The following is a 26,224-nucleotide window of genomic DNA, read 5'->3' as shown; positions in this document are numbered from 1 at the left end:
AATGTTGTTAGAAGAGGTGTAACTTAGTTCGTTCACAATATATACTGTGACAGTCTTTGTAGATGCAATCAACACTTCAGGCTGACATCATGTCATTTTATTATGTTCCACACACAAATGAAAAGCCACAGAGCATTTTTTTCAATGCCAAAAAGAAAATAAGATGAAATGGAACTAACAGTGAGTAAAATGGGACCAAGAAAAATCTTCTGAAGGCTTTTCAAGGTGAAAGAAGGGGACAAAGTGAATAGATATGAAGAGGGAATTGGATAGAGCAGATGGATAGAGACTGTAAGAGCATTCATCAACGGTGAAGCTGTCGGAACAGGAACTCTAATATAATCTGATGTCAGAAGAGTAGAAGGCAGAAAAATGTGGCTGAAGTACACAACTCAGATGAAGTATTATCAGGCCATAGAGAATCTGAAAATAATTATCATTCTGAATTCAGTGGGGCTTGGGGAGTCAGTGGATGAGCTTCTAGCTATGTAGAACATTGTTCAAAAGAAGATTTGAGTGCTTAAAGTTTGGATACATAAGGATTTATGGAGCGTGGAAGCAGAAAGAGTGCTAGAGAACTGAATTCCCAAAGTGTTTAAAACAGAGATAAAGATATTGTCAGGGATGAGAAAGTAGAATCTGGCATAGATTTGGACAAGAAGCCAAGCTCAGAGTTAAACAGAATTATTATTCCTTTTTTTAAAGTCCTAACCTGCTTCATGAGGGTGAAAATGGGCACAGAGCAGTGGTTGGAGAATCAATATGTCATTAAAAGTTGAATGCAAGTATGGTTAAGGTGGTAAAATCAAAGAGTTGCAATTACATGGCACATTTCACCTCTTTAGTTTGTCCCAATAAAATTCACAAGCAAGCACATTCTTTTGAAATGTAGCCAATTTGTGCAAAGCAACGTCCCAACAAACAGCAATTAGCAGATAATCTATTTTAATGTTGTTAACCAAGAGATAAATATTGGCCAGGATACCAAGCAGAACTCTCTTGCTGTTCTTCAGAACAGATGCATAGGATCCTTTATGCCCACTAGAGAGGGAATTCAGGGCTTTGGTTTAACATCTGATCTAAAACGCCTGGCAATGCGTTATTAATTCAGCCTGAATTTTATATTCACGTTTCTGGAATGGGACTCCATAACCTTACCAATTGACCCAAAACTGGTCAAAATTTTTTGAAGGGCTGAAGAAATAAAAAAGTGGAGGGTTTTGTTCTAAGGGTCAGTCACATCATTACAGTAACTTTGGTGAGGGATTAGAAGATATCACAAGCAAATGACACAAATGATTGAAAATATTCAACCATTTCCCTGGAGTTTCAACAGGTCTCCCATCATTGTTACCAGAGGAGATGGATGGTTGCTCAGCTGAACTTCAGGGTTGAGGAATTTGGGGTGAGTGTGGGGCCAGATCACCATAGACTTTGAACTTCCTGGTTTAGCTGAGGAGGTTAATTGAGTTGGGACCAGTGTTTTGGAGGAAGCTGAAATCAGACAGAATGATAGTCAAAATAGGGAGATGTGGGAGTTAGATTTATTGCTACATTTCCCACTCAAGTGCAGAATCCATAGCCCCAGTCCAGTTGGCATTGATATACAATAGGGTCTGTATAACCTCACAAACCCACCGCGAGGGTGAGGTGCAAATCCAGATATATCTTCCATACATCCTCCTTACTGCCATTGCTGGGATTTCCTGGAAAAAGCTGGATAGCCCATAGTAGCAGCAGTGATAGCTCAAATTTCTTGTGAGATATGCTCAGTATTGCTGGCCTAATCAAAGTTCATGCAACAAAAAGGGCTTTGAGCACTGTTGATAGGTATCCAAGCCAGAGATGCATTTGGAGTGCCCACCATGCTACAATGTGAAGAAATTAAGTATGAATGACCATTAAGGAACCTGCTCTGAGCCTGGAATGTCCTTAAGTGCCAGTCACAAAGGTACCTGAGAGACACAATCATCACTAGATTGATAGCATTCGGGGCAAAAGTTGCAATACTTTAGTGCTGACCTGTATCCCATGCTTCGTTGGGTATTGCTCTCTGCTGTGAAATTGCCTTACTTTGTATTATCATATTGACAATCAATAAAAAATTTATTCATCTGAGACAGTCTTTATAAATTAAGGTTATGTTCTGCGTGGCTATATAAATAACACAAATGAAAAGTAAGCCTAAAGATATGCACAAATCCAGAAACAGTGATTAAAACTACATCACTAGGCATATCTGAACCGACCAAAAGCTGGATGTCCAATATTTGCAGTCCTCACTTCAACTCCAACCTTTACTCAACACCCTTCAAAGGAGCAATCAGAGGCTCTACCCCAGAAGGTATATTGTTGTGTGGAATCTTGTAAAACTGGGTACTGACCAGGCAGGAGTACCTCTGAACAGCCACAGATTTTGTTTTAAAGCCCTTTGATTTAACGTATTGCACTAAACTGTCCCTTTCTGGAACTCTCCCTACAGCTGATTACATTAAGAACAAATCCAGATGCAGCCACTCAGAACAGACGATTACAATTTACCCAGAATCAGAAGAAAGAAGATTCGAAAACATCGACCTCTGTAACAAGCGTGAACCAGGCAAATACATCTCGACTAGAGGGCTTTCAGACTGATAACCATCGTCTGCGAATGAAAATCACAGAGGTGTTTATTTTGCTTTCAATCATATCTGTTATATATTCTCTTCTTCCATGGATAATGTAAGCAGGTTCAAACAAAGACAGCTGTGAAGTTCCAGTGAATATGCTTAGGAAGAATGATTTTTTGAAAATTCAAAAGAAAATGATTATCATTTATGCAGAGAAGTATGAGGATTAGCAGCTACATCAAAGCAGAGAGTGGGTACCCAGATGCCAGTCAATATTAATTCCTTAGCTTTTTTTCAAATAGACTCAGCAAATAGGTAGTTCCCTATGAAGGAACAAACCAGAACTTCACATATTCTGAAAATTAATAAATCCTTTGACAGATGGAAGAACTCTGTTCATTTTCTGTGATTGTTTATTGTTCTTTATTACCTTTATTTTAGCCAGCATTCTGATCATGATGAATAAGAGCACATGTATGGCCATCTCACACTGCAGTGATATATTTATTTAATATATGTAATATAGTGCAGGCATGTTACTTACCATTCTAAACTGTCAGAATGCAAATACTTTGGCCTGAATTTTTGCAATGACAGAGAAGATCTTCAGCTTCGCCAAAATGCCACTTGAGCCCCAATACCGGAAGTCCCACCCTGAACCCGCAGCCATCATTTTCACCAGGAATGGGTGGAGCAGGGGTAGGTTGTAGTTTGCAGATATTCATCTCACCTGATGAAGGAGCAGCACTCTGAATGCTCATGGTTCCAAATAAACCTGTTGGACTTGAACCTGATGCTGTGAGACTTCTTACTGTGCCCACTCCAGTCCAACATTGTATCTCCACATTGTGGTTCATGGAGACAGCTGCATGTTAGAAAATGCAGCTGCCTTCAAACAGATCTAATTTTCATTCGTGGGATGTCCAACACACGATTTGTGAGTTTTTACAGTTCAAGAAAAGATCTAGACCCTTTTAGAGATATGGTGCACTTTTGTATAGGTCCAGCGACATCTTTGGGAGAAGTCAAGTGCCCTTAAATGGTTGCATCCTTGTTGTGGGTTCTTGCCCCACTTTCAGGTGTGAGCATATAAATAAGGCTCGTACAGATGTACTACTTTGGATACTGTTGTGGGGAATGGCCTTTTAAGGGAAAGCAACAACGGCCAAGTTTATGGCACTATGAGTACAGTACATTCTGGAGAGGGAGCATGGTTGTGGTACATATTGATAAACAAAGGGATGAGGTCCTGAAAACAGAATATAGGAAATTAGATGATGAATTAAAATGCAGGACCTAAAATACAGTAATCTCAGAACTGCTCCCAGTTCCACGTGCTAGCGAGAGCAGGGATGAGAGGATAGATCCAATGCTAAAATCATGTGGCTTTGGCGTGGGCTGGCTTGATGGATACAGAACTGGCTTGGCCATAGACAGAGTAACAGTGGAAAGATGTTTTCAGAATGGAGATCTGCGGCTAGTGGTGTTCCTCAGGATTCAGTGCTGGGACCTCTGTTTATAATATAGATAAATGATGTAAAGGGAAAATGTGGGTGGTCTGATTAGTAAGTTTACAGATGACACGAAGATTGGAGTTGCTGATGCTGATTTTAGTTCTTGTACCAGTCTGCCATGTGGGACCTTGTCAAAATGAAGTAATGTCCATAAAAACTGCACCCATAGCCTTTCCCTCAATTATCTTTGTCATCTCTGCAAAAAACTCATTATAGATGGTGAGACATGACCTTCTTTGTACAAAACCATGCCGCATGTCACTAACTAGTCCACTTTCTTCCAAATGTACATGTATCCTGTCTCTCAGTTTCTTCTCCATAAGCGTCCCCACCACTGATTTGGTTATTCTCCAATCATCTGGAACTCACCTGTGGTCAAAAAAGATGTGAAGATATCTGTTAAGGCCCCAGGTATTTCTTCCCTTGCCTCCCGCAGTAATCTCCAGCCCTCAGCATTCTAGTAAATCTTGTCTGCATTCCCCTCCAGAGCAATTCATAGAATACTTCAGTGCAGAAGGTGGTCATTTGGCCCATCGAGTCTGCATCAACTACAATCCCACCCAGGCCTTATCCTCATAACCCCATACACTTACCCTAGCTAGTCCCCTTGACACTAAGGGGCAATTTTGCATGGCCAATCCACCTAACCTGTACATCTTTGGACTATGGAAAGAAATCGGAGCATCCGGAGGAAACCAATGTAACACGAGGAGAAAGTGCAAACTCCACACAGACATCCCATCCAGCCCCAGGGATTTGCTACCTTAATGCAATTTAGATTACCCAATGCTTCCTCCTTCGATATATTGACATTTTCCTGAGCGTTCACACACATATCCCTGGCCTCAACATCTGTCATGTCCTTCTCCTTGGTGAATACCAACACAAGGACACAACAGAATATAGATAGATTGGAGACTTGAGCACGGAAGTGTCAGATGGAGTTTAATCCGGACAAGTATGAGGTGATGCATTTTGGAGGATCAAATTTAGGTTTGAATTATACTGCAAATGGCAGAATCCTTAAGAACATTAGCATTGAGGGATCTGGCTGTGCAGGTTCACAGTTTCCTAAAAGTGGCAATACTGGTTGTCAGTGTGATTAAAAAGGCATTTGGTATGCTTCCCTTCATCGGAAAGAGCACTGAGTACAAGAATTGGGAAATCATGTTGCAGCTGTACAAAATCTTGATTGGGCCACGCTTGGTGTTTTGCGTACAGTTCTGGACACTACACTACTAGAAGTGGAAGCTTTGGAGCGAGTGCAAAGAAGGTTCACCAGGATGTTACGTCTGATGCTTGAATCCGTAATCAAAGAGAAAATAGCGAGGCATCTTGAGAAGAATTGTTTGATAGAGCAGACGCAGCACGGATCCGTTAAGGGGAAGTCGTGTCTGACGAATTTATTGGAATTCTATGAGGATGTGTCTAGTGCGGTGGATAGAGGGGAACCGGTGGATGTGGTGTTTCTCAATTTTCAGAACCCATTTGATAAGGTGTCACACAAAAGGTTGTTACAGAAGGTTAGGGGGCATGGAGTTGGGGGTAAGGTGTCAGCATGGATAGGGGATTGGCTGTCAAATAGGAGGCAGAGAGTGAGTGTCAATGGGTGCTATTCGGATTGGCGGTTGGTGACTAGTGGAGTGCCCCAGGGATCGATGCTGGGGCCTCAGCTATTTACCATTTATGTAGATGATCTGGAGGAGGGAGCCGAGTGTAAGGTGTCGAAATTTGCCAATGACACAAAGATAAGTGGAACAGCAAATTGTGCGGAGGGTGTGGAAAGTCTGCAGAGGGATCTAGATAGGCTGAGCGAGCGGGCGAGGACCTGGCAGATGGAATACAATGTTGGCAAGTGTGAGGTTATCCACTTTGGCAGGAATAATAGTAGGAAGGACTACTACTTACAGGGTGAAAAGCTGCAGCATGCTATGGTGCAGAGGGACCTGGGGGTCCTTGTGCATGAGTCGCAAAAACCCAGCCTACAGGTGTAGCAGGTGGTCAGGAAAGCAAATGGGATGCTGGCCTTCATAGCGAGGGGGATTGAATATAAAAGTAGGGGTGTCTTGCTGCAACCGTACAGGCACTGGTGAGGCCGCAGCTGGAGTACTGTGTGCAGTTTTGGTCGCCACACTTGCGCAAGGATATTTTGGCTTTGAAGGGAGTGCAGAGGAGGTTCACTAGGCTGATACCGGAGTTGAGGGGGTTGAGCTATGAGGAGAGGCTGAATAGACTGGGCTTGTACTCGTTAGAGTTTAGAAGGATGAGGGGGGATCTCATTGAGACGTATAAGATGATGAAAGGGATGGATAGGGTAGAGGTGGAGAGGTTCTTCCCGCTCAGAAAGGACAGCAGGACTACAGGGCACAGCCTCAAGATAAGGGGGGTGGGGGGGGGGCGGGGTGCAGTTTAGAACAGAGTTGAGGAGGAACTTCTTCACTCAAAGGGTGGTGAATCTCTGGAATTCTCTGCCTGTTGAAGTGGTGGAGGCTACCTTGCTAAATATATTTAAGACGCGGGTAGATAGGTTTTTGGTAGGCAAGGGGATTAAGGGTTATGGGGAGAAAGCGGGAAAGTGGAACTGAACCACTTCAGATCAGCCATGATCTTATTGAATGGCAGGGCAGGCTCGAAGGGCTAGATGGCCTACTCCTGCTCCTATTTCTTATGTTCTTTGGTATTGTTAAAAGTAGACAGGAATGCATGTAAAAAGTGGATAAACTCGTTGGAACTATGAAGCTGTCAAAGCATATAAATCCCTTGAGAAATCAAGTTGTCAAAGCATTTAACTCTCCTGGCATTTAATTTTTTTAAAAACCTACAGTTTAAAAAAAAAGCTTGCTATCATTCTGTCATCATAAGACTGAGAGTTATCATTATAGGATTTGTGCTGCAAGAATAATTCCACAAACTATCATTATGGTAGTGGGTGTCTGTCAGTTTACAAGTGGTTTTGAATAGTTATAAAGCCTTTGATGTGGGGCTATGAATACAAATGCTTGTAGAGTAAGGGATTAAATAGTTGAAGGATTTTAAATATAGCAAATGGATTTTTTTAATCAAGTTTTTGTTTAACTGTGAAGTCATCAGTCAATACTTACCACTTTATTTCATCTCAACATGAATCCTGAGTGTGCCAATGATGGAGGCTGGATGAACTGGCATAGAAAATGTAAAGAGCAAGGGTCATGGGTCATATATTGACATGAGTTCATACTAAGTTGGTAAAGTGGCCTTAAAAATATTATCAGGTGGGTAGAGGGACATAGGTTGGTGTGCAGGGTATGCGGGTCCATGGGGAGTGGGTGCGGGGAGCATAAAGTAACATGGACTAGGCATGGAGAACGTGAGGGGGTGTAATGGATTAAAGCAAGAGGACTGTATTTTGTTTTCTTGATATTTTATCAACTGGGACAGTATGCTGGTGCACTGAGATCAGCCTTTCACACAGCTCACCTTCACATTTGGCAACCCCCTTTGGCAGCTTCCACACCCTTTCTCGAGACAATGGATTTGGTTAACACCCTGCCCCTACTGCTGCCCACTCCTGGCAATGGAATGAAAATGGAGCTATCCTGGAACTATCTCCCAAACCAGGTTTGCAGAGTGGGAAATTTTCACTCAGGATTTAAAATTCAGACCTCTGTTTACATGGCATACATGTTAATGGTAACCGAGACGATTCTTCAAGGGTAAATTTTCTTCATGCACTGATGTGTTTGCCATTGTATGCTTTGATAGATTTATGTTTACTGGAGATTGTCCAGTGAATGTGACAATTTAATTTCTACCGGGCCATCCTAATTAATTGATTTTGACTACATTGTGGGACAGGATGAAAGCTGAATGTAGAATTCATGAATCTGTGATGAACTCCAAGAAATGGAAAATTCCAACTCTTGGATGCAGTACAAATTACAAGTAAATTCCTTGAAGCATCTGATGCTTTGAATCCTTTCTTTGCTTAGAGCTTAGGAAATGTTGCAACAATTCACATAGGCATAATTGAATTTAAACCGTGCTCATTGAAGGTATGCCGTTTCCCTTTACAGCTTGACAAAGAGCTTGAGGAGGTTACCATGCAGCTACAGGACACGCCTGAAAAGACGCAATATATTAAACAAAACCACATTCAAGAGCTCAATAACATCCTGAACATACGGAACTTCACAGATGGAAATGGTAAGAGCAGCTGTCTGTAATACCCTCAGAAGATTCAGCAACACTTCAAAGAAGACACAGCCAGTGGGCTTTTTGACATTGTTTAATAATTTTTGATGTATCGCGGTGAACTGTTGGTGTTAATTTAAATCATGTTTGGTGCAAATTATAATATTTTAATATAATTGTCCTGAAAGGCTCCTCGGTGCATTCAACAATTTACACACCAGCTTGTGTAGCTTTGGAACGTTTATCTGAAAGATCGCAGTCCAGCCTAGATTGTGTATTTATTTCTTCTTTGGCTGCACTCTGGGTTGGTAACTGTCTGATATTACTAGACAGCAAATGGAACACGAGATCCCCAAAACAGGACTGAAGAAAGCCCAGTAGATTACATTTTTCTGGGTGACTAGCTTGTAATAGTGTTCCATTTCAGAGGGGATTACATTAAGATACCTGTTCATGACAAGTAGAGGTTGCAGAAGTTTTTATAAATCTGAATTACGTGACATAACTGTTAAAATATTCAGACGATATAAGAAAAGAGCAAATGCATATTAGACCAGATCTTCAAGTACATTTGCTTCTTTTTTATTTTGGGAAACACAAATACGTATTGATTTAGGAAATTAGTTAGCAAGACAGACTTTCTTAAAGTTTTAAGAAAGCTATCAGTTTAGTTGTCATTCCTTAGCTATTTTAAAATAGAATCTGATGGGCCTTGTGCATCACTGGGGAAGGCCAGGTGCTCTCGCTGCTCATCCCTTCCCCAGTGCTCAGCAACTCACTTATGAGATCACTTGTGATTGTTTCTGTGCTGATGTTTGCACAGGTAAACTCCAGGATAAAGTTGATGAGAATATTTTGGCAGGTGTAAACCTGGAAATGATGAGCAATCATTGAAATAACTGGTTGCTTCCTCCATTATAGCTTCTATGATATGAGGGACAGAACATAGGTACGGGAGTAGGCCAAACAGCCCCTTGAGCTTGTTCCATCATTCAGTGAAATCATGGATGATCAGTTTCTTATCTCTAAAACCATCTCTATCTACCCAATGTTGTTTTGTAAGCATTAATATGTTCATTTAGCAAGAAAATCTACTAATCTGTCTTGAAATTTTCAGTTGATCTAGCCTCAACAGCTTTGAGGGAGAGATCGCCAGTTCCATTACTCTTTGTATGAAAGACAACTTTCTGACATTATCCCTGAGTGGCCCAGTGAAGATTTTAAGTTTATGTCTCTTGTTTTATACTCCTTTCCCTCCACCTCAAGAAAGTATTGGGCCTCTACTTGCTCTATCAAATCCATTTATCATCTTAAGCATCTCAATTAGCTGACAGCTTACTGTTCTATTTTTGAGTAAGTGCATCCTAGTCTAGCCCTTTTCATTTATCTTTTTTGTCCTGCTATCATTCTGATGAATCTACGCTGCACACCCTCAAAGGCCTGTCTATTCTTCCTCAGGCTTGGTGCCCAGTACACCAGGTGAAATTTACCAGAGGTTCTGAACATCTGTAACAAAACTTTTACCTCTTTGATTTTAAGCACTTTTGAAATGGAGACCCATTGTTCATTTGCATGTTAATGTGTTTAGTCGATTTGTAATCAGTGACATTTGCCCTTAAATTGATGAGTAAGTGAAAGAACATTGCAATACTTTATTAATGGGTAAGAAGATGGAACTACATACAATGATCACTGGCTGACCTTTACCTGACCTGACTGTGTTGTCTTCCCAGTTCACTCGGTATTGGAATGGTGTTGGTTATGGAATGGGTTTGTTAAGGAAGCCTTTTTAGAATCACCAAATCCCTACAGCGAAGAAAGAGGCCATACAGTCCATTGAACTTGCCCATCTAAAATGAATGACCACAATCTTTGATCTCACCCAAGAAGCATGGCCAGACCCAATTCTCACCCCCTACCCAACCTGACCCCTTACCCCTCTGATGTCCAACTCACTATGTCCAACTCCCTCGCCCCCAACCCCCAACGTCTGACCCCTTTCACATGTGCTAAAGCCTGACTCCCCACACCCCCCATGCCTCCTGATGTTTGAACCCCCTATCCTCAGATGTTCACCTGTCTTTCCTCCACCCACCTCCATGTCTGACCACCCGCACGTCAAACCACCTCTTTCCACTTACCTGAGACACTTATGTTCTCCCCACCCTTCTATTTTCAATGGGACTTTTGAACTCACCTGCTTTATGGTAGCTAGTTCATGCTGCTGCTTTTGGCCTTCAATGTTGGAGCCAGGGATGCGCTACACTGCCTGAATCTCACCGCGGCTCAGTCAGGAAGGTCAGGTGAGACAGATACTTAAGAAATTTAGTGCAAATAAGTGGGTACAGAGTGGCAGTCTGATGCTAATTGCCTCTGAGGAAATAATAGCCCATTAAGTTTTGAAATGCACCTATTGTGAATTCATCACATTAAAAATAAATTTAGAGCACTTCACAGAAAGGTGGAAGGTGTATGGTGTCCTTGGGAAAGGCGAGAGGAATAGAGAGTTAGGGGTGGAATTTTGCAGCCTCTCCAACATCACGATTGGCTAAGTTATTGGACCTTTGGCTAGCCCACTGCATCCCCCGTAGCAAGTTCTGCCATGGCGAGGCCTAGGATTTGGAACATAGGCGTCGTTCTAAAATGCGGGTTGGGGGAAATTTATGAGGCAAGATTGGGATGGGTGACAAATGATTGGCCATCAGTAATGGAGCAAAGCAAGTTTGACATTACAGGAGCATACTGGGACACAAAGAAGTCAGTGATCATTAAGGTAGCAGGAAAGATTCACAAATAAGGATGAGAAATTTGAAATCAAAATACTGATGCATGGGGATGAAGCTGAGTTTGAAGAGGACACGAATAATGGAAGTTCAGTATTTCAGTACAGCCATATAAGATATTTCCATGTATATAATAGTAAACAGATACATCCAGAACATGACTTCAAATTTAGTTCTGAAAATAGAGGAAAGGCACAAGTCAAACCCAATAGAAGACAAAGTGCCGATTGATATCAAACATATAGAATGAATTGCTGGATTTAATGTTTTCTACTGCCCCAAAGGTACAGTTATTATTAGATTGTGCCTTAAGTATCTGCCCAATGTAGCAGTTGGGAAGTTCAAATCATTTTAAAACTCAGGTCTTATGAATGTTTTTCTGGCCAGTTGCAGACACCAAATGGGAATGCTGCACAAGTTGCCAGTTTCAAGTGGCTGAAAAACAGCTGGTTGTAGTGCACAGCTGGCCAGCAAGTAAGGCTGCTGGCAGGGTGATTGCAAGCAGATACCTGAAGATGGATAATTTCTATGACTCCTGAAGGAAACCTGGTTTCAAAACTCATTGATAAATACACTGACTGTCAGCAGTTCTGAAACAATATTGTGGGCCCGATTTTACAAACAGGTGCGAAATCGCGGTAAATTTGGGCGTCAGGCCTTTAACGCGATTTGCACCCGAATCCGAGCAGATCACGACTTTACCAGCACCTGATTTGAGCGTGGGTCCAGTCCGTGCCCAAATCGAGCGGTCTGATGATTTAAATGCATTAAATTGACTTAATGAACTGCGGGTCCAACTCTACCACCAAATCCCACTTTACCATCTTCGGATCCGTTCAGGATCCGTGCTGTAAGAAACCTGTTAAATAAAAATCTGAAGCCGTTTCCTATTCTGCCGGGGAACCTCTGAAGCCCGTCCTCCTTGACCATCCTTTGCAGACCTCCCCTGCTAACCACCCTGGCAGACGAACCCGCCCTCCACCCCCCAGGATTGGACCCCCCTGGGAGGCAAGCCCCTCTTGGCAGAGCACACCCCCCAATCGCTGGTCTCCCTCCACCATCCTTCTTGACCATCTTCAGTCCTTCAATAGCCTGCAGCATCCTCCTGGCCACAGACTCAGAGCCACAGCTAAATTGACCAGATTTCACACCGTTCCACTGGCGTCCGCCAGAGGAGGGGGTCTCAGATGGATCTCTGGCTTGGGGGGGGGGTAGGCAGGGGGGATCCGCTGCCACTCTGCGGGTGATCCCTCCTCCCCACCGGAGGAATGAATCCCTCCTCCCGGAGTGGACGTGCGGCCATGCCATCCCACCAAACCTTCAGGATCAAGCGATTCCTCGCTAAGATGATGAAGCAGAACTGCCTGATTCCACAGTGGATCCACATGAAAACCGGCAACAAGATCAGGGACAACTCCAAGCGGAGACACTGGAGAAGGACCAAGCTGGGCCTGTAAAGGGATACACCATCACTGGGACACTACCAGCCACAGCCATCTCTCCCACTCTCTTGCCCCTGCAGGGAAGAGTAATCTGTGGCTGGTAGTGTCCCAGTGATGGTGTATTCCTTCACAGGCCCAGCTTGGTCCTTCTCCAGTGTCTTCTCTTGGAGTTGTCCCTGATCTTGTTGCCAGTTTTCATGCGGATCCACTGTGGAATCAGGCAGTTCTGCTTCATCATCTTAGCGAAGAATCGCTTGATCCTGAAGGTTTGGTGGGATGGCATGGCCGCACGTCCACTCCGGGAGGAGGGATTCATTCCTCCGGTGGGGAGGAGGGATCGCCCGCAGAGTGGCAGTGGACCCCCCATTCAGAGATCTATCCGCCACCTCCCCACCCCCCACCATCCCCCACCAGTGAGCGATCGGGCCTCCCCGCCACCACCAGACAACGATCAGCCCTCTCACCCCCACCTCCCCAGAGATACATCTGACCCACCTCCCTCCCCCCCCCAGAGGATGATCTGTGTTACAGAGCCGCTCTCTCTGCTCTTTTTTTTATTCCCTTCCCGCCCAGGTGTGCTTTTTCAAATTTTTTTCAAACTGCACATATTCTGGCAGCACTAAGCCCCGCCCACAGTGCAGATCGGACCAAAGCCAGTAATAAGTGTATGGGCGCGCTGGAAAGAGGATTCCGGACTTGGATCTGTATTGTGTCCAGATCTGGCCCTTAGACTCCAAATAGTAACATCAGGCCCTGTATGTCTGTATCTGGCTATTGCTCCCCCACTCTGCTCCATTCTCATCTCTGTACTCATATCAGTCTTCTTACAGTGTGTTATCTTGTTACCTCTGTGGTTTTGGAACTTTAACTACCTTGGACATAAATGTCTCTGCTTAACAAGAGGCAACTATAAATTGCATAAAATTTCATCAAAACCTTTTTCATTGCAATTTCCTTACCAACTAAACAATTGCTAGGAATTTCCTTGGGAAGCATTCTTCTGTCATAACTTTGGTGAAAGACCAGTGCTTGCTAAACTGTGGAACAGGAAATTCCCAGCATTTCACTCCATAACTATTATTGCTAATGTGTTTGTCACGAACCCAACGCTTCACTCAGATTCAGTGTAAATTATTTAGAAGCTTCATAACTACTTATTCCCATTTATATTCATTAATTCAATGCCAGCATATAAGCACCTCATTCTTCATTCTGCTCCAATGAATTCATTCTAAAAACGTTCAGCAGTTATTTGATAACCTATTATTAAATATTGTTTAAGATAGCTGCCTGAGAACTGAGCTCATTCTCTTGTTTACAACTTCAAATTAGTTCCCTGAGCAGTCTGATTGTAAGGTTGCTGGTCTGTCTTGTGCATAAGGTACTGGTGATGGCCTAGTGTGTTCACACAACACTGAACAGCTTTTAAATAATAGTGTACACTTTTTATTTGTATTAATCACAAATTTTGTTACAAAATTGATGCATGAATAATAAATAAGGATGAAAATATGACAGTAATGAATATTTATCTTAAATAACTAGTTTTGGGAAGACAAATCTCATAGTGCACTATCATAAGAAATGCTTTAGCATATGATTGGCGTTATTTCAGATTATTATGCCATTGGATCAAGACCATGGTGTGCCTCTATGTTGTCAGACAGTTTGTTTAACATCCAGTCTTGGATGAATTGCAGTTTCCTTCTGCCAAACTTTCAGAAGACCAAAGCTTTTGATCCCTGTCACAATCTACATACACTTGTCATCGATTCCTTCCCCTTCTCCATTTACTGTGTCAGGCTTTACCAGATGGTTTGCAAATACAGCTATCTATTCAACTTGTGAGCTAAGCTTCTGATCCTCTTCACTCTTCATTACAAAAGCTGTACCATTGTTCTCATGCAATGAATTTATCTATTGTAATTTCAAGAAAATATCATGGCTGTCCCTAATATAGATATAGCAGTAAAGGCCCTAATTTTACATTTCTAACTGGAATTTTATATGTTTTCATAATTTGAGAGATCAAGGTAGTTTTAACTTTATTTGATAATATTGGCCCTCTGTGATGTTGCTCATGATAAGTCAAAGAACAAGCTGTTTTAATAATGGAGAGGTAAATTACTTTTTTCCCAAAGGCATATCTGTGATTTTTTTTAAAAAATTAAGTACTGTTCATAGTAAATAAGAAATCTAGAACCTAATTAATAGTTATATTTACATATGTCATGGAGTCTAATATCTGTTTCAGGTATCTGGGAGGGTTACCTTAAAGATGACCAACATCAAGTTGCATGTCTCCTGAGTGTGCTTTTGATGTTGGTCCCCAAAGTTGGTTCTCGGTGCAACAGTTCCGCGTCCATAAAATAGACACATTATTTAATTCTTATTCTTGTATAAATGCAAGAATTACTTTTGAACTGTGGAAGGCACCACACCCAAACAACCAGGAGTGGAAGTAAACATATGCTATCCCACCTCCCTCCCCTGCTCCACAATCCTATCAAATAACTAAAAGATGCTAAGGTCAATTATATATCCCGTATCCCATTATTAGAAATTAGATCAGCTAAATTAAAACAGACTGAAAGTAGAACCTGGAACCTTTATGATCTCTACAGTTCAGCTACTTGTTGCTTTAGCCAATTAATTCATCAATGTTACTTAAATGAAAGGGCCAAGATAGCAGTGTGCAACAAGCGAAGAATGAAAGTCCTGCAAACATGCTGTTAATATAATCACAAGAAAATTTGGGAGCAACTTCAGGGTTTAAAGTTCTGATACACCCATTTGGGTGTACTTTGGAATATGTATAGCAAATTTGTGGGCAGTACGTAGGAGATTATAACCCCTTGACATAAGATGTGGGATTGGTGCCAAAACGTTGAAGAATTTCAAGTGTTGCACTTGCAAATAGGGGATTGGCAGATTCTCAGCAGCAGATGTTAGGCCAGTCAGACTAACATCAGTGGTGGAGAAACTTTTAGAGACAATAATCCATCACAGGATGATGGGCACTTCAAAAAAGTGTTAATAAATGAAAGTCATCATGAATTTGCTAAATACAAATTATGCTTGACTAACTTGATTGCACTCTTTGGTGAAGTAATGGTAAGGATTGATAAAGATTATGCTGCATGTTTATAGTCTTTCAAAGGAAAGATGAAGTATCACGTAATAGACTTGATAGAAAAATTGAAACCGGTGGGTATAAAGTGGCTGTGTGGATACGAAAATAGGTAAAGGGATAGGAAGTAGCAGTAATGAATGATTATTTATCAGACTAGAGTGAAATGTGCAGTGGTATGCACCCAGTGGCTGGTGTGACCACCGCTTTCACTGGTACAGATTAATATGACCATTTGCACATGACACGAAACTCAGAAATGTAGTAAACAGTGAGAAGAAGATTGTAACATGGACAGGTGATATGGGTAGACACAGCAATGAAATTCAAGTGCATCAATGGTAGCATAGTGGTTAGCACTGCCACCTCACAGCACCAGGGACCTGGGTTCAATTCTGGCCTCAGGTGGAGTTTGCATGTTATCCCCGCATCTGTGTGGACTTCTGTTGGGCGCTCCACTTTCCTCCCACACTCCAGAGACGTGCCGGTTAGATGGATAGGCCATGCTAAATTGACCATTAGTCTCCCAGGGGTGGTTGGGGGGTGGGGAGCGTGGGGTGCGGGCGCAGTGTTATTAGGGTAAATACGTAGGGCTACAAGCACAGGGCTTAGATGGGATTGTTGTCAGTGCAGACTTGATAGGTTGCATGACCTCCTTCTGCACTGTAGGATTTCTATGATTCTATTCAGAGAAATGTGAAGTAATTCGTTTTGGTCAGAAGAATGAGGAGCGATAATATAAACTAAATGGTATAATTTTAATAGGGTTACAGGAACAGACACTTGTGAGCCTTACAAAAATCAGGAATGTGCTGTACAGCAGCCAAACTGGCCACATACAAGCAAAAAAGAAAGAAAAACAGGGAAAAAAAATAACAGCTCGGGCCAGTATTCTTCTTTCCATATTTTACTGCTTTTTTCCTTCTGGGTAGTGCTCCTTTTAAGATGCATGCATGACAATCTTAAAGGGACTATGCAGCACAACAAACCATTATCATGATAACTCACTGCGTAAACATTCTTTTCTTCATGTTGCACATCAAAGGGAAATTGGAGGGAACATTGCTTAGGAGCTTGTGTAAAGATCTTGTATAGAGATCTTTGTAGGCAGCAGGACAAATTGAGAGGCAGTTAAAAAGGTATAAGGGATCCTTTCCTTTTCGAATAGAAGCATAACAAATAGAAGTATTAGGAGGATGCAGGGATGGGAGAAATTACAATGTCTAAAGTAAAAGTCTGACAAATTTACTGGAGTTCTATGAGGATGTGTCTAGGGCGGTGGATAGAGGAGAGCCGGTGGATGTGGTCTTTCTAGATTTTCAGAAGGCGTTTGACAAAGTACCTCACAAGAGGTTATTGCAGAAGGTCGAGGGACATGGAGTTGGGGGTAGGGTGTTAGCGTGGATAGAGGATTGGTTGTCAAATAGGAGGCAGAGAGTGGGGGTCAACGGGTGCTATTCGGATTGGCGGATGGTGACTAGTGGAGTGCCCCAGGGGTCGGTGCTGGGGCCTCAGCTTTTTACCATTTATATAGATGATCTGGAGGAGGGAACCGAGTGTAGGGTGTCGAAATTTGCTGATGACACCAAGATTGGGGGAACGGCAAATTGTGCGGAGGGTGTGGAGAGTCTGCAGAAGGATCTAGATAGGCTGGGCGAATGGGCCAGGAAATGGCAAATGGAATTTAATGTTGGCAAGTGTGAGGTGGTCCACTTTGGTAGGAAGAATGGTAGGAAGGATTATTACTTACGGGGCGAAAAACTACAGCAGGCGACGGTGCAGAGGGACCTCGGGGTCCTTGTGCATGAGTCGCAAAAACCCAGCTTGCAGGTGCAGCAGGTGGTCAGGAAGGCGAATGGGATGCTGGCCTTCATAGTGAGGGGGATTGAATATAAAAGTAGGGAGGTCTTGCTGCGGCTGTATAGGGCATTGGTGAGGCTACAGCTGGAGTACTGTGTGCAGTTTTGGGCGCCGCACCTGCGCAAAGATATTTTGGCCTTGGAGGGAGTGCAGAGGAGGTTTACTAGGCTGATACCGGAGTTGAGGGGGTTGAGCTATGAGGAGAGGCTGAATAAACTGGGCTTGTACTCGTTAGAGTTTAGAAGAATGAGGGGAGATCTCATTGAGACGTATAAGATGATGAATGGGATGGATAGGATAGAGGTGGAGAGACTCTTCCCGCTCAAAAAAGACAGTAGGACTAGGGGGCACAGCCTCAAGATAAAAGGGGGGCGGTTTAGAACGGAGTTGAGGAGGAACTTCTTCACTCAAAGGGTGGTGAATCTCTGGAATTCTCTGCCCGTTGAAGTGGTGGAGGCTGCCTCGCTAAATATTTTTAAGACGCGGGTTGATGGGTTTTTGATAAGAGAGGGGATTAAGGGTTATGGGGAGAGGGCGGGAAAGTGGAACTGAGCCACGACAGATCAGCCATGATCTTATTGAATGGCGGGGCAGGCTCAAAGGGCTAGATGGCCTACTCCTGCTCCTATTTCTTATGTTCTTATGTTCTTAAAAGAGAGGGTACGGGTGCGGGAAAATGTTGAGGATGTCCCGATAATAAAGGGAGTAGGGGGCATGAGAAAGGTTCGTAGCGTTCCTTCAAATAGGGTCCAGATAAAGGCTGGGATAAAGACACTTTACCTGAATGCACAAAGCATTCGGAACAAAGTGAATGAGCTGGTGGTGCAGATCAGCACAAATGGATATGATCTGGTGGCCATTACAGAAACATGGTTGCAGGGTGACAGGGACTGGGAGCTGAATATCCAGGGGTATCAAGTGTTTACGAAGGATAGAAGGGAGGAAAAAGGGGGTGGGGTAGCTCTGCTGATTAAGGATAATATCAGGGCAGTAGTAAGGGAAGATATAAGCTCCAAAGAGCAGAACCTGGAATCGTTGTGGGTGGAGATAAGGAACAGCAAGGGGAGGAAGATGCTGGTGGGTGTAGTCTATAGGCCCCCAAATAATAACTTGGAGGTGGGGCGGGCTATAAACAAGCAAATAAATGATGGGTGCAGGAATGGAACGGTGATAATTATGGGGGATTTCAATCTACATATTGATTGGTTGACCCATGTCGGACGCGGTGGGCTTGAGGATGAGTTCTTGGAATGTTCATCATGGAGTGCAGTTACGAGTGGTGTGCCTCAGGGATCTGTTTTGGGGCCACTGTTGTTTGTAATTTTTATTAATGATCTGGATGAGGGTATAGTTGGGTGGATTAGTAAATTTGCTGATGACACCAAAGTTGGAGGTGTGGTAGATTGTGAGGAAGGGTGTCATAGTCTGCAGGGAGACTTAGATAGGTTGCAGAGCTGGGCCGAGAGGTGGCGGATGGAATTTAATGCGGAGAAGTGTGAGGTAATTCACTTTGGTAGGAGCAACAGATGTGTCGAGTATAGGGCTAACGGGAGGACTTTGAATAGTGTGGATGAACAGAGGGATCTAGGTGTGTGTGTACATAGATCCCTGAAAGTTGGGAATCAAGTAGATAAGGTTGTCAAGAAGGCGTACGGTGTCTTGGCGTTTATTGGTAGGGGGATTGAATTTAGGAGTCGCAGTGTAATGTTGCAACTGTACACTACTCTAGTGCGGCCGCACTTGGAGTACTGTGTGCAGTTCTGGTCCCCGCATTACAAGAAGGATGTGGAGGCGTTGGAGAGGGTGCAGAGGAGGTTTACTAGGATGTTGCCTGGTATGGTGGGGAGGTCCTATGAGGAGAGACTGAGGGATCTAGGGTTGTTTTCGTTGGAAAGAAGGCGGCTAAGAGGGGATCTTATTGAAACATATAAGATGATTAGAGGTTTAGATAGGGTGGATAGTGATAGCCTTTTTCCTCGGATGGAGAAAGCTAGCACGAGGGGGCATGGCTTTAAATTAAGGGGGGGTAGCTACAGGACGGATGTCAGGGGTAGGTTCTTTACCCAGCGGGTGGTGAGGGATTGGAATGCCCTGCCTGCTGCAGTTGTAAATGCGTCTAGTTTGGGGGCGTTTAAGAGATCTCTGGATAGGTTTATGGACGAAAAGGGATTGGTATAGGCTAGTGGGTCATTGTTTTTGTAACTGGTCGGCGCAACATCGTGGGCCGAAGGGCCTGTTCTGCGCTGTAATGTTCTATGTTCTATGTTCTATGTTGCCGGGATAGTTTCCTTGAACAGTGTGTGATGGAACCGACGAGGGAGCAGGCTATCTTAGATCTGGTGTTGTGTAACAAGGCAGGTAGAATTAGGGATCTTGTTGTGAGGGATCCTCTTGGGACGAGCGATCATTGTATGGTTGAGTTTTTGATGCAGATGGAGGATGAAAAAGTAGGGTCCTGGACCTGTGTCCTCTGTTTGAACAGAGGGGAGTATGATAAGATGAGAGAGGAATTGGCAGATGTAGACTGGGGGCGCAGATTGGTTGATAGGACTGCTGAGGAACAGTGGAGGATCTTTAAGGAGATCTTTTTCAGTGCTCAGCAGAAATATATTCCAATGGTAAAGAAGAAACGTAGGAGAAGGGATAATCAGCCGTGGTTATCGAGGGAAATAAAGGAGAGCATTAAATTAAAAGCTGATGCGTTTAGAGTGGCTAAAAGTAGTGGGTGAGTAGAAGATTGGGAGAGGTTTAAAAATCAACAAAGAATGACTAAGAAGTTGATAAAGAAAGGAAGGATAGACAATTAAGCTAAACGAGCACTAAATATAAAAAAGGACAGTAAGAATTTTTACAAATATATAAAGGAGGAGGAGGCTGGCTAGAGTGAATGTTGGACCCTTAGAGGATGAGAGGGGGGATTTAGTGGTGGGAGATGAGGAAATGGCAGAGGCCTTAAATAAGGTTTTTGCCTCGGTCTTCACGGAGGAGGACGCGAATAGTTTGCCGGATATTAAAGATAGAAGGATGGTAGGAGTTGAGGGGCTGAATGTGATTACTGTCACTAGAGAGGTAGTGCTTGATCGACTAGCGGGACTGATGGTGGACAAGTCCCCAGGACCAGATGGAATGCATCCCAGGGTTCTGAAGGAAATGGCAGAGGTGATAGTGGATGCCTTAGTGATTATTTACCAAACTTTGCTGGATTCCGGGGAAGCGCCGGAAGATTGGAAAATGGCTAATGTTACGCCGCTGTTTAAAAAAGGTAGCAAGCAAAAGACAGGGAATTATACGCCGGTTAGTTTAACATCTGTTGTTGGAAAAATGCTGGAATCCGTCATCAAAGAAGAAATAGCGAGGCACCGAGAGAAGAATTGTTTGATAGAGCAAATGCAGCACAGATTTGTTAAGGGGAAGTCGTGTTTGACAAATTTATTGGAATTCTATGAGGATGTGACTAGTGTGGTAGACAGAGGGGAACCGGTGGATGTGGTGTTTCTCGATTTTCAGAAGGCATTTGATAAGGTGCCGCACAAAAGGTTGCTTCAGAAGGTTAGGGGACATGGAGTTGGGGGGGTAAGGTGTTAGCGTGGATAGAGGACTGGTTGTCTAATAGGAGGCAGACAGTTGGTATCAATGGGTGCTATTCTGATTGGTGGTTGGTGACTAGTGGAGTGCCGCAGGGATCGGTGCTGGGGCCTCAGCTATTTACCATTTATATAGATGATCTGGAGGAGGGGGCTGAGTATAGGGTGTTGAAATTTGCTGATGACACAAAGATAAGTGGAAAAGCAAATTGTGCGGAGGGTGTGGAAAGTCTGCAGAGGGATCTAGATAAGCTGAGCGAGTGGGCGAGGACCTGGCAGATGGAGTATAATGTTAGCAAGTGTGAGGTTATCCACTTTGGCAGGAATAATAGTAGGAGGGATTACTATTTAAAGGGCGAAAAGCTGCAGCATGCTACGGTGCAGAGGGACCTGGGGGTCCTTGTGCATGAGTCGCAAAAACCCAGTCTGCAGGTGCAGCAGATGATCAAGAAGGCGAATGGGATGCTGGCCTTTATAGCGAGGGGGATAGAATATAAAAGCAGGGAGGTCTTGCTGCGACTGTACAGGGCACTGGTGAGGCCGCAGCTGGAGTACTGTGTGCAGTTTTGGTCGCCGCACTTGCGCAAGGATATTTTGGCCTTGGAGGGAGTGCAGAGGAGGTTCACTAGGCTGATACCAGAGATGAGGGGGTTGAACTATGAAGAGAGACTAAATAGACTGGGTCTGTACTCATTGGAGTTTAGAAGGATGAGGGGGGATCTTATAGAGACGTATAAGATAATGAAGGGCAGGGTAGAGGTAGAGAGATTCTTCCCGCTCAGAAAGGACAGTAGGACTAGAGGGCACAGCCTCAAGATAAGTGGGGAGGCAGTTTAGAACAGAGTTGAGGAGGAACTTCTTCACTCAAAGGGTGGTGAATCTCTGGAATACTCTGCCCGTTGATGTGGTGGAGGCTACCTCGCTAAATATATTTAAGTCACGGGTAGATAGGTTTTGGTAGGCAAGGGAATTAAGGGTTATGGGGAGAAAGCGGGAAAGTGGAACTGAGCCACTTCAGATCAGCCATGATCTTATTGAATGGCGGGGCAGGCTCGAAGGGCTAGGTGGCCTACTCCTGCTCCTACTTCTTATGTTCTTAAGTATTGAATACAAACAGAAGAAAGTTACACACAGCCCTTACAAAACAGACCCCAGCGGGAGTATTGAGGCCTATTCCGGGTACTGCACTTCAGCAAGGACATCAAGGCTTTAGCAAGGTTGCAGAGGAGGTTTAACAGAATGGCAGAGAAATGAAAGACTTTTGTTACAGAGAGGAGCCGATGTGGTTCTCCTTTGAGCAAAGAACATTAGAGGCAGATTTGACAGACCATTCAAAACCATGAAGGGTTTTGATAGAGTAAAATTGTTCCAAGTGGAAGCTTAGTAACCAAATGGTAAAGTACTTAGCAAAAGAACCACACGCAACATGAAGAAAAGAATGTTTACGCAGTGAGTTATCATGATTGAGAATACAGTGCCTGAGAAAGTGGTGGAAATGGATTCAATAGTAATTTTCAAAAAGGAATTGGATGAACACTTGAAGTGGAAAAATTGCAGGGCTATGGGGAAAGAGCAGGGGATTAGTGTTAATTATATCGCTCTTTCAAAAATTTGGCCAAATTGGTTCCCTTCTCTGTCCTTCTATGTTTCCATTACACTGATGCAGTTATTTATAATTTATTCTGATTTGCATTCAGTAACATGTGGGAATGGAGTCCTGCAGAGTGTAAAATTCATATTTTTGCATTTCTTTATAGATAGTGACAAGCCTCTAATGAAAAACCAGCATGATTCACGGTCACAGGTGCCTTGGGGCACCACTCTGGAGCCTTCCAGAACAAAGAAAGATGTCCCAGAAGATATCAACTCTCCAGAACAGTATGTATTGTAACATGCATTTTTTTTCAATGTTCAGAAGCAATTACTATTACTATTATATTTTTTATTAAAATCAAGACACTGGCCAAAATTTCCCAACTGTTCACAGCAACGGGATCTTCTGGCCCTACCGACAAAGCACACATTGCTGGTTTCCTGGCAGCATGCGATGGAATCAATGGGCAATCCCATTGACAGAGGCAGGGCCCAAAGATCTCGCCACCGGCCAACAGCATGCTACCTCCCACCGCAAGAAACACACCATGGGGATGCCAGAAAATACCAAAAATCTCCCTAAAGATACTTTTTGTCAATTTTTCCAAGTAATTTGGCTTAATATTTATTCATATCGTAAATTTTTCAAGATGTCCCCAGCTGCAAATATATTTTAATGTTGTGACATTTAGCTGAGAACGGTAATTAGCAATCCAATTATTTCATTCCTGAGTTAATCACTGGTGAAGCTATTTGTACTTTGACAATAGCTAGACAAAGATGATTTGCTTTTCAGTATTGTTATCCAAATCACCGAAGAAACAGATCAAAGCCTCGCCACGTTCATTAGCAGAGATATCAGCTTGGATAATGAGCATCAATTGTTTCAGTGTTTAGGAACTGTTCCATCTCAATACCATCCATTAGATGATCTACATACTGATAACCTTGTGATCCCCTATCAGGGCAGTTTTTTCTCTGCCGCTGTGACAGGAGATGACAGTGATGTGCATGGCCTCAACTTGAGATTCTCCAGCGTAGACTGATTTATGTGCTTCACCAGTGTCGTATAGAAAAAGAAGTAGATACTTTTGATAACCCTACCCTGAGACTTTAATCCACTGAATACTGGTGTGTTTTCCTTAATTTGGGTAGCCTTGATGGAAAGTTTATTTTGCAGCAAATGCTGCAATGTGTGGTAGAAAATGAGAATAAAACCATTGCATGAGCAACTTGATGCTTATCGTAACATTTCTAGTTCAGGTAAAGATTGTTGGAAGCTTGTTACATGGTACATTTTGTGATTGTCATTGCTGGTAGCTTATAGTTGTCATGGACATTGCTACAGGCAAGAGGTTTTTTGGTAGAACCATGCCCAGTTTGTGGCCAAATCTGCATACAAACAAATGTTAGACAACGACTTGTGGAAAATACCAATTTCATTGTTGTACATATTCTGAAACTGGCTTCCTGCTTCTATTATCTTGATCTGTTTTGCCTGAAAATGTCCAAGGTTTCTCCAAAGAAACCTATAATTCCATTATAACAGCATCTGCCTGCCTCTTTTATGTTCTTTATGAGCTCAAAGTCCAAGATCCTGCATCTGAAGGCTACCTGAAAGACACTCAACCTAATTTTGTTTGGACAGACATGTTTGAGGAAAAAGTGTGTCTTCCTCTTAGCTCCTGAAAATATTGTGGCCTGCTGCCAATCTGTGCTCAATCATCTTGAGATCAGCTTCCCTTGCAGACCCAATTACCAATCAGTTCAGCACAGGAGCTGGCCAATTTCCCACCCTCTCACATCTGGCAGTATTCAAATGTGGCCTACATCCAAAGTAATAGTGTGGTGTTATGATCCTGTCTGCTGTTAATATGGGACAAGTCAAATACTAGAGTGAAAGATCCTAACTTACTTTTTAGAAACCATGGAGGAAAGTTACTGAACAAATCGTTGGAGGTTGCTAATGAATTTTTAATACAAATAAGAAAATATTTATTAAAACAAGAGAAATGAACTATTTTGCGTTAGGTTGGAAAGGTTGGAAAGACTAATACAAATGCAAGAAAATGGTTCAAATTTCCATTATTCCTTTACTCCAGCAATAGCTTTGCAGACACATAAACCACACAGAGTTACCAGTAACTCGCCACAAAGCCTTTTTGCTTAGGCATTCACATGATACCACTCACCCAACTTGTACACCTCCCTGTGACAACTAAAGAGTGCATGCTAAACCCACCATTTCTTCAGCTGCGAGCAAACAAATGAGTTCCCTAAACTCAGTCTTCCAGTAATACCTTTGCAAACTGATCATTTCATTAAGGCCCAGTTAATTACTGTCCCACTAATCTCAAATCCCTGTCTTTTTAGTCTGACATACACAGAAAAAGCAGGACCAAAGAGATGTGTGTGGGACGGCGGGGGGCAGGTATTCAGTGTGTCAGTCATTGGATCATTGTCACTAGAAAAAAGTATAGCTTTGCTACTTCACGTTTTGTTTTCAGAATCACTGAACTTTCAACCACTTTTAACTCATCTCTTCAGAACTAAGACTTCATTAAAAATGTATGTATATATAAACAAACCCAAAAGACCTGAAACCTTTCAGTCAGAAGCCAATCCAGCCTCCAAGGCACCAATGTTTATAACTAAGACCTGAATGAAACTGAAACCATTTTAACTTTCTTAATACATACACACACAAATATATACGTATACTGGTTCATAATATAGCAGGGGTAAGGTGCCAACTGAGGTGAAAAGAGCACAAGGGGAAGAGCAGAATGCCTCAGAGGGAAGGAAGGGGGCTGGATGTGAGATAGTGGTGGGGGATGGGAGGGTTAAAGGAATTGATAGGCGTTTCTGTGGGCAAAAGCGGGACTCCAGGATGGAGCAGGGGTACAGGATGTGTCAGAGAGGGTAGAGGGAATCTTGAAGGGCCAAGGGACCCAGGCGGATGTAATTATACATGTAGGTGAGAAGGACGTAGGAAGGAAGAGTAGGGGGGATATACGTAGGCAGTTCAGGGAGTTGGGAGCCAGGCTGAAGTGCAGGGCCTCCAGGGTGGCGATCTCTGGGCTGCTGCCAGTGCCCAGCAATAGCAGGGATAAAAATAATGAGATCCTGCAGCTGAATGCGTAGCTGAGGGATTGGTGCAGGACAGAGGGTTTTAGTTTTGTTGACCATTGGGAAGTCTTTGCAAAGGAAGGGCACTTGTATAAGAGGGATAGGGAACACTTAAATGGGAAGGGTACACATATTTTAGCTGGGAGATTGGCTGGAGTGTTTCGGCAGGGTTTAAACTAATATGGGGGGGGGTGGGGAGGAGAGAGACAGCGCAGGCACTGGGAGTGGGAGTGAGTTGGAGGTCACGGTAAGTCTAGGTGATGGGAAAATCTCCCAGGAGAAGGAGGATCTGAGAGGGCCTGAGGGTCTTCGGTGCATCTGTTTTAATGCAAGGAGTGTGACGGGTAAGTGGGATGAACTTAGGGCCTTGATGTTCGCGAGGAATTTAGATGTGGTGGCAGTGACAGAGA

At 43.2% G+C, this 26,224-nt stretch overlaps 3 protein-coding genes across 5 annotated transcripts in view; 2 read left to right on the top strand and 1 right to left on the bottom strand.

Moving 5' to 3' along the window:
- The window catches only part of gabbr2 (gamma-aminobutyric acid (GABA) B receptor, 2), a 909,903-nt gene that overhangs the window by 875,276 nt on the left and 8,403 nt on the right, over positions 1 to 26,224 (top strand). For all 3 annotated transcript variants that reach the window (XM_080208032.1, XM_080208024.1, XM_080208042.1), the window contains 3 exons: positions 2,483 to 2,665; positions 8,176 to 8,305; positions 22,850 to 22,970. In XM_080208032.1, the coding sequence (XP_080064158.1) occupies positions 2,483 to 2,665; positions 8,176 to 8,305; positions 22,850 to 22,970 (434 nt within the window). The remainder of the gene's footprint in view (positions 1 to 2,482; positions 2,666 to 8,175; positions 8,306 to 22,849; positions 22,971 to 26,224) is intronic.
- On the top strand, positions 12,378 to 12,533 carry LOC145355739 (large ribosomal subunit protein eL39-like). Its single transcript, XM_080208071.1, has one exon. The coding sequence runs from the start codon at positions 12,378 to 12,380 to the stop codon at positions 12,531 to 12,533; it is 156 nt and encodes a 51-aa protein (XP_080064197.1).
- LOC145355735 (large ribosomal subunit protein eL39-like) lies at positions 12,646 to 12,801 on the bottom strand. The gene has a single exon (XM_080208057.1). It carries the CDS (start codon positions 12,799 to 12,801, stop codon positions 12,646 to 12,648), a length of 156 nt encoding a protein of 51 aa, XP_080064183.1.

The sequence above is a fragment of the Carcharhinus amblyrhynchos genome, chromosome 2, assembly GCF_965287045.1.
Source record: "Carcharhinus amblyrhynchos chromosome 2, sCarAmb.v2.hapA, whole genome shotgun sequence".
Taxonomy (NCBI): Eukaryota; Metazoa; Chordata; class Chondrichthyes; order Carcharhiniformes; family Carcharhinidae; genus Carcharhinus; species Carcharhinus amblyrhynchos.
This window is presented reverse-complemented; position numbering and strand designations above follow the sequence as displayed.